At 47.5% G+C, this 8,841-nt stretch overlaps 1 protein-coding gene across 1 annotated transcript in view; it reads left to right on the top strand.

Annotated features, from left to right (window-relative positions):
- The first annotated feature begins 1,374 nt into the window (after positions 1–1,374).
- The window catches only part of LOC111220767 (B-cell lymphoma/leukemia 11A-like), a 54,389-nt gene continuing 46,922 nt past the window's right edge, over positions 1,375–8,841 (top strand). Inside the window, exons 1-2 of the mRNA XM_022743988.1 lie at positions 1,375–1,486; positions 5,547–5,999. Of these exons, the coding sequence (XP_022599709.1) occupies positions 1,432–1,486; positions 5,547–5,999 (508 nt within the window). The 5' untranslated portion in view covers positions 1,375–1,431. The remainder of the gene's footprint in view (positions 1,487–5,546; positions 6,000–8,841) is intronic.

Raw genomic sequence — 8,841 nt, 5'->3', positions numbered from 1 at the left:
AACGACTATTTTTTAAAGACAATTCCAGGTGTTGCATATAATCATAAGATTCTATCTTTGTTTAACGGGGCCAGGATGTGATTATTATCTGTAAGCAGAGCACTACAGATCACTGTATGTGAGTGAAAGCACCCAGGTTATAGCCTGTGTCTATATATTTCTGTTGCTCGTTCAACCTGTCCGTCCTGTTCGCTGCAGCCGGATAGTTCGCTGCGAGCTCCTTGACAATTTAACACGTGCATCTCCTCTCTATCTCTTTAACAACGGAGCCTCTGTGAGCACGCGCTTTAAGGACACAAACAGAGACTAAAGCTACGCACACGCGTGTACGCGTGTTTCCAGGTGAGCCTCTGGCCGCAGCTTTGCGCGCTTTTCACAGGCTGCAAAAAAAAAGATAAAAAAAAGAGAGAAAGAAGCGGACAACACATGCACAGACTTAGTTCACACACACACACACACACAGATACACACACTTCTCCGGTTTGTAGTATATGCAGCGGTATTATATCCGCCCCCCTCCAGTGAGCTCCTGTCCGTGGCTTCCCTTGCCCTGTTTTGCGTCCACCTTTCTCTCTCTCTCTCTCTCTCTCTCTCTCTCTCTCTCTCTCTCTGTCTCTTTCTGCATATTGCTTTCATTAGACATCTCTGCCTCTCTCTCTCTCTCTCTCTCTCTCTCTCTCTCTCTCACACATTCACACACACACACACACACACACTCACACACACACACACACACACACACACACACACACTCCTCCCTCCCTCCAAGTGCCTCTTGTCCGGCCCCCCTGATCTCTGTGTCCATTGGCTTCCACCGTGTCTATTTCTCATGTCCCCCCCCCCCCCCCCCCCCCCCCCTCTCTCTCCCTCTCTCTCTCTCTCTCTCTCTCTCTCTCTCTCTCTCTAATGACCGTCCATTGGTGTTGTTATTGCGCGTCCCGGCCGTCCCTCCTCCCACTCCCACTCCCACTCGGGTGCCTCGGCCCTGCCCATGTTTTTGTATGTCGGGTGTCCGTCCATCGCCTGACGTTCAAGTTCGCCCGGAACGTCACGTCCGTGCACTTGAACTTGCACAGCTCAGAGGGGGGGGGGTGGGGGTGGAGGGGGGGTTGAGGGAGGGGTGGGGGGGGAGGGGGGGCTTTTGCCATTTTTTCCATCTCTCTCCCCTTCTCTCTCTCTCTCCATCCACCTCTCTCTCACTCTCTCTCTCTTTTTTCTCAGCTCTCCTTTCTCAAAAAAGCCATGACGGCGATCCCGCGATCCATCTTCGCCTCCGCGCCATCTTTGTATTATTTCTAATTTATTTTATTTTTTTTCCTTGTGGATGTCAAAGGCGTTGGATGAAGATATTTTTTGCCCCACCGGAGTCTCCTCTCTAACCCCGGCTCTCCCCGATGTGATCCGCGCTGAACGCCGCCGCCGCCAGCCACCATGTCTCGCCGCAAGCAAGGCAAACCCCAGCACTTAAGCAAACGGGATTTTTCGCGTAAGTAGTGATGAAAAAGAAAGAAAAGAAAATGTCATTTCTGGCTCCCTTTCAGTTCATTCAGCAAACCGGGGTGGGGGAGAGAAAAAAGCAGCAAAACAGGAGCTTGTGGACACCGGACGCACCGCTCGGACCCGCGGTCAACTGGACTTAAAAGCGTGAAGAGAAAGTGCGACACCCTCGTGCGTAAAAGCCGCTCGGATATCCCCCCTCCCCAAAAAAAAAGCCCGAAAGAGAGAGAAAAAGTTTTGTGTGTCGGTGTATACCGGCTACTGCCTCTCTGTTACACGGCCACAATGTGCATTCACAGGCTGTTAAATGCACTCGCTGTGGCTCCGGTGCCCCCACGGTCGCTCCGGTCAGTGGAAAACGCGCAGGGCTCCCGGTAGCAGAGCGCGTCCTCTCCGCGGAGGATTTCGTGGAGAAATCACCACCCGGAATATCGCTGTGTGATAGTTCTGCAGGCAGGTTTTCATCTGCTCTCTCGTTCTATTTTTGGATTATTTTCAGAAAAAAAAAAAAACTTGGAGGTGGATGTTTGGATCGAGGGGGGAAAAATCTCGTGCCCGAGTGTTTACAACTGCCTCCCTCTATCAGCAGCTCAGCGGCACAGACAACACAAATCGATTTATTTTACACACTTTTTTTTTTACAAAACCCTAATGCCTCTTATGTAAAGGCAGTTTTATTGATCAGTTTCGATGCTTTCTTCCTGAAACAGTCAGCAGAGTCTGTGCAGCTCAGAGTTAGAGACAAGAAACACAGCAACAGGACAAGCAGCATATCTAGTCCTGTGTTTGCTTATTTGTCTTCTAATGCAGCCAAATTTGGACAACAACAAAAAGAAAAAAAAAACAAGAAAAAAACAAAACAACTTAAGCTTCCATTGGGTTCATGTACAGTGAAGGTAAGAGACGGATATCAGGTAAATGTGTGGGTTGCAGCTGCAGCGTGTGAGGAAAAGCGACCAGTTTATTTGAGAATCCGTCTTTACGCACAGCGTTTATTTACCACTCTCAGGGTTGAGTTTTTTTTTTCTTTTCTTTTAAAGTTAACTGGATTTATTTAGAGGCATGAGTCGACAGCAGATGAGTGTGTCAGGAAACTGCGGGGCGATTGCCAAAGTAGCGTTTATCACCACACCATGTGCCACACTGTGCGCCACCTCGGAGTGTTTCAGCGGCTTCTCCAAGTGGCTCCAAAACATAAAACGGGAAGGTATTTGGGCATGTTTACGCATCGTTGCTTGACTATGTGTCGATATGTTGACTATAGCTGTCGCCTGTGTTTGGTTTGGAGAGAGAGAGGGAGAGAGAGAGAGAGAGAGTGTGTGTGTGTGTGTGTGTGTGTGTGTGTGGCAACGGCTGGGTGACAGCGCAAGTCACCATGGCCATGCGCCGTCGCTAGGAGGCAGAGCGCGATCAGAAAATCCAGCGCTGAACTTGAACCTGATCAGTTTCACCGCAGCCCTCCTCTACCTACACGGGCTACTATTCGGCGATCCCTTTAGAATAAAGGGAGAGTATACAAGACACAAGAAATAGAAAGGGGAGGGAGGGAGGAGGGGGGGGGGTATCTACAGTTCCTCTTTATCGCCTCAAACCCACTTTCTCTCCCTGTACCCCCCCTCCCCCCCTTTTTTTGTTCATCACATTCTACTTACAGGCTGCAATCAGCATATGCAGCCACACTGTAATATGCCTGCAGACCTCGCCTTTAACCCCCCCCCCCCAAACCTTACACCACACAAACACTCACACACACATTTCATTTTGCATATAGATTCACATTCGTTACCAGTGCAGCTCAGATTCCGGCCTGTCGCTCTCTAAGCAAACATCTAACCCGGATTATTATTTTTTTTAATTTTTTTTTTTTTTTTTAGCACCTGTACTTTCATTTTCTACCTCTCTCACAATTCTATATTTATATGATATTATTTAACAAATTCTACATTTGCTTTTCTAGCAACGTGATCCGGATGAATAGAAGCAGTAAAATGTAATAACTTCCTCCTCCACATTAAAATGATATTATCTGTTATTTTCCACATTTTGCCAAGATGGGAATTTATTTCAGTTAGTCTGTGTGGGGCAGTGACTTTAGTCCAGCTGATGAGTTTTCTAGCTGTGCTGGTTTTCATCAGACAGGTGGAACTTTTAACTTACAGTTTGGTAAAGGTTTTTTTTTTTTTTTTTTTTAATTGAGAGCACATTTTTACTTTCATTTTTCCTCCTTTAGGGAATGTGTCAGTATTGCTCTGATATGTGAATCCTTTAGCTGCACTGCAAATAGATTCAAATGGGAGATTTATATGTGTTCCAATTTTTTTTAATTTAAGATTTCTTTTAAACCTTTTTTCGGTCTCTCATCCTCCCACCTCATGCTCCATTAAATCCTACAAATTTTTTTTCAAAACCACCGGATATCCACTCTTGAGTTAAACTTTAGAAGTGAGGGGCTTATGCAGCTTTCATTAATTTCTTTTTCTCTCTTTCTTTCTTTCTTTCTTTCTTTTTTTTTTTGCTGTTTTATCCTGCGGATGTAATGCCCCATGTGTGGCATTGTGTTGACCTGAAGTTAAATCAAAGAGGAGAAGGGTAGGGGAGGGAGGGTGAGGAGGAGATTGGGTGTATATGTGTGTGTGTGTGTGTGTGTGTGTGTGTTGGTGCGAGCCAGGAATTTATCATGTTATCTCCATGTCCCAGTTCGTGCACAGATGTTGCGCAGGATTGCGGTGTTCAAATGATATTTCCTTGAGGGGATGTAGTCCAAATTCAGACCCTGTCTCTCCTTCTCTCTCTCTCTCTTTCCCCCCCTCTCTCTCTCTCTCTCTCTCTCTCTCTCTCTCTCTCTCACACACACACACACACACACACACTTGTACATTCCCATACACACTTTGTTACACATGCATGCACAGGAACCCTATCCCTTTTATCAGACAAAATCTGTACCAATCACCCAGACAGTGAAAATTAAAATCTATTTTTTGATTCTCAGTGGTTTTAAGTTCATTAAAATGTGAAATTGGCTGCTGAGTAAAGAAGGTCAACATGCATTAGGCGGCTAGCACAGAGTCAGACTCTTCACCTTGGACTGGAAGATTTTCTTTAAAAGAGGGACAGTGAATTATGTTCTCCCGTTTCACTCCTCTAATTCGGCGGGCCACTCTGTTCACACTCATCTCCCTCCACTGAGCTCGACAAAAGGCTTCTTAAAAAAGTAGTCAGGAGTTAATCCGGCCTCGGAGGGGTGAGGAATCGGGCTGAACGGCTCATTTTGGGGGTGATTTCCCGCTGTACAAGCAGCTGGTATCTAAGAACTGTAAGTGAGGCGCATGTAACAGAGACCGAGGGGAAGAGTTTTTCTTCTCCCTGACACACGCTCTCTCTGTGCCGCCTTGCCTCTTCCCTTCCCCTCTCCCCGGCACGTACAGCACTACAGTGTGTTGGACATGTTTGTGACAGTTTTCCCTGCTGCTGATTACAGGATCAAACCCTGTTCAAACAAGGCCAGCGAAGTGAAACTCCATATATTTAGTTTTCTGGACCGTCATTTTCAAAGTTTCCCCTGTCATTGGCTATGAAATTGTTATCTTTGAGGAATCTGATTTGAGATTTGCTGCTATTCAGGATATTATTTCCCACCATTTATTCTTATGATGTGTGATCCAGATCAGCTTGCATTGTAATCATTTCCCCTGCATTACATGCATTTCTATCATTACAAGGCACATTCCTCTCACCCCCTTATTGTGTGCACCACATGGCAGGCTTTTATTTAGCCTAGCCTCTTTAACTCTGATCCTCTATGTGACAGGACGACAGAGAATCTGTGGACTCTTCCTTGTCATCAATTCCCTCAAATAGTTGTATCAATAGTTTTAAATTACAAGAGAGAAAATGAAAAATATAAACATGTGGTTGTTGCTTTTCTGCTGAGATGAAGTGTCACCTTCTAATTTACTCTTTTCTGCTCACTCTCCCTCTTTCCTCCCACCCTCCCATCTTCTTCTTCTCTCTTCCTCTGTGCGTGTTCCCCCCCTCTGCCTCGCCAGCAGCCGAGCCCCTCTCCACGGCCGTCGTCTCGTCGGAGGAGCTGTCGGAGCGCTGCTCGGAGCACTCGGAGGAGAGTGGCAGCCTCAACGGGCACCGCCCGGGCTCGACCGTGGGCCGGCTGGCCCGGCTGGGTCACGACGCTCACCCCTCTCTGGAGCAGGACCTCCTGACCTGCGGCCAGTGCCAGGCCACCTTCCCCCTGGCGGACATCCTGCTCTTCATCGAGCACAAGAGGAAGAGATGCCACGGGCCGCCGTGCCTGGCCGTGGGCCGGGGGCTGGACAAGCCACCCTCGCCCTCCCCCGGCCTGGCCCTCACCCCGTCCCCTGCCCTGGGTTCCCTGCGCAGTCGGAGGCCCGTGGAAGTGGGCGTCCAGGCCACGCTGGCAGACGACGACGATGACCGGCTCTCGTCGCCCCGGGGGATTTGCCCCAAACAGGAGCCCCTCCCAGGTAATCACACCGCTTTCACAGCAGCAAGCAGAACACACATCACCTTCGGCTGGATTTCCACCACAGCTGCTGCAGCGCTTTGAACTAAAACAAAGAACAGCAGCTTCACTGAAGCTCGGCTTGTCAGATCATCTCTCTAAGATGTATATCTGCTTGTGTGGGGTAAATTCAGATTAGAATCTGACACAACAAAGAAAACAGACGATGAGTATAGCTCACTCTTTCCCTTAAACATTCTCTGAAACGTCACTTGTCGGTGCAGAAGCTTGGGAGCAGCTTTCAGGCTCCAGATTCTCCTTTTCTAATCAGCACGTTGTGATTTGGGTTGTGTGTGTTTATGTATTACCCTGGATGGCTGAACCTTTGTGGGTGTGTGTGTGTGTGTGTGTGTGTGTGTTTTCTGCACTGTCAGGTCTAGTTTTTGTATCATTGATGCATTGTCTGCGTGTGTGTGTGTCGTGGTACCACAACTCAGCTTAGTCTCTTGCCTCTGAATTCTCCACCATACCTCCAGACCTTGTGGAGACTGTAGTGGTCTGAGCATGAGGTTTTTTTTTTTTTTTGAGGGATGGGTTGTCTGCACTCATGCCAGTCCTGGTTAAGGCAGGAAATCTGATTGGCTGAGTATTTGCGTAGGGGTGGGTGTTGTCAGACAAACAACAACAGAGGGACGTCACAGGTGGGGAGGAAACCCACGAGAATACGCCTCTGTTCTCTCTCACAGATGACACAAAAGCACGCATACTGGTTTGATTTAGGATGGCTTTCTCTCTCTGTCTGCGTGTGTGTGTGTGTGTGTGTGTGTGTGTGTGTGTGTGTGAGTGTGTGAGTGTGCATTGTCTTTTGTTTTCACCGACTAGTGTAGAAGTGGAGTGTGTGTGTGTGTGAGACAGAGCGTAAGACAATGAAATGGATCTTATCATCCCAAGTCTGACCAGCTGTCCTTGCACTGATCCACTGAATTCAATGCAGAAATGGTGTGTGAGGGAATGTGTATGTGTGTGTGTCTGTGTGTGTGTGTGTGTGTGTGTGTGCACGTGCACGCGTGTGTTTTCCCAGTTTGCCCATTTTGCCCATTTCGACCATAGTGACCAAATCCCACAGGCGAAGAGACATGGGTGACCTTGACTTTGTGGTACCACTGGTCAGTGTATTACTGCAGTTTTGAGGTGTGTGTATGTGTGTGTGTGTGTGTGTGTGTGTGTGTGTGTGTGTGTGTGTGTGCCAAGGGGGATCATTGGTTGAACTGGTTGCAGCGGTGTATTTGTGTGTGACTTTCAGTCTGGGGAGTAACTGCAGCCTCTTTCTGGGATTGGGTGCACAGAATGTGTGTTCTTGCAAAACGTCTGTGTGTGTGTGTGTGTGTGTGTGTGTGTGCGTCTGTGTGTGTGTGCGTGCGCGCGCCTCCCTCTCATGTGGCCCTAGCAGATGTGTCCTGCTCTCGGTGTGGTTTCTCCCCTTCCACTGCCACATCTTACCCGACTAAATGCAGCCCAGCTCTCCCATCTCTTTCATTCCTCTCCCTCTCTTGAGTTTACCTTCATACAGAACTTCATAGGGAAAATACATGATTTTACCTCCAGTTTTTATTCCTCCGTCTCCGTTCCCAGTGCAGGAATCAAATGAGAGGCGAGAGGCGAGAGAGGGAGAAGCCAGTTTTAGTTTTGCTCATAGAGGGAAAGTCGTTTATTTAAAGCGTCTTAACACCACTAATTATTTGTTGCAGTGCCATTCTTTTTTCTTCCTTGTGAATTTTAATTAGCAGTAGTTTTTAGTGGCGGGCTGCCTGTACTAAATTAGCTGTTACAGAGAGAGAGAGAGAGAGAGAGAGAGAGAGAGAGAGAGAGAGAGCGAGAGAGAGCGAGAGGAAAAAGGGGGTGAAGATGAAATGGAGCAGCAGAAACACACAAGCAAAATACACTATTTATCACTTTGCTCGTTGAACGCAGCTCAGGAATCCTAAATGTTGTAGTTTGTTTTCCGTTTTGTCATTTCTCTGTTTGTGTGTGTGTGTGTGTGTGTGTGTGTGTGTGTGTGTGTGAGGAAATAAGCACAATAAGCTGCTGAAGGCGTCGCTGGTCATTTCTGGTAACCGATTTCAGTCGCCATTGTTACAATTTACAACTACAGGAAGTTAAGATGAGGAAAATTGCTCGGCAATTAAAGTTGTTCTTGACCTTTGACCTTTGTCTCCAGGGTGCTGGAGACAGATCATCCTACTGTATGTCAGCTGGAAGGAGTTAATGCAACATGAGAGTGTGTGTCTGCATTTTTTTCTTTAAAGTCAAACCTGACTTGTCTCTCTGCAGCAACTATATGTTTCAACACACTCACACACACACACACACACACACACACACAAACTATACGCTCACCAGCTAAACTGGGTTATTAGAGCGATTTACATCATAATACAGGCGTCTGGCTGCTTCAATAGCGTTGTGTGTGGGAACGTCTTGGTAGGAACAGCTGTACACTCAGACAGCAGGAGAAAACAGGACAGCAGCGTTATATATCTTGTCTGATGTGGATGTCAAGCTGAACAGCAGACACACCGAGCATTATTAAATGTTTGCTGTTTTGGAAATTTGAAAAAAAAAGAAGAAGAAAAAAAAAGAAAGATTTTAAACCGTCCATCTGCACAAGGAATTCCTGGTTTTATTTATGCCTGTCTTCTTTAATTGATGATCTCTCAGCCACTGGACGCACACCAGCACAAACAACCACCTCACTGGCTGAATTTTACGCAGCGCATTCATCCTGATAGCTGATAATTAAAGCCAGTATTCCCCCCCCCCCCCCCCCCCCCCCCCCCCCCCCCCCCCCCTCCCCCCCCCCCCCC

Source organism: Seriola dumerili, unplaced genomic scaffold (genome assembly GCF_002260705.1).
Source record: "Seriola dumerili isolate Sdu_G_001 unplaced genomic scaffold, Sdu_1.0 BDQW01000073.1, whole genome shotgun sequence".
Taxonomy (NCBI): domain Eukaryota; kingdom Metazoa; phylum Chordata; class Actinopteri; order Carangiformes; family Carangidae; genus Seriola; species Seriola dumerili.
This window is presented reverse-complemented; position numbering and strand designations above follow the sequence as displayed.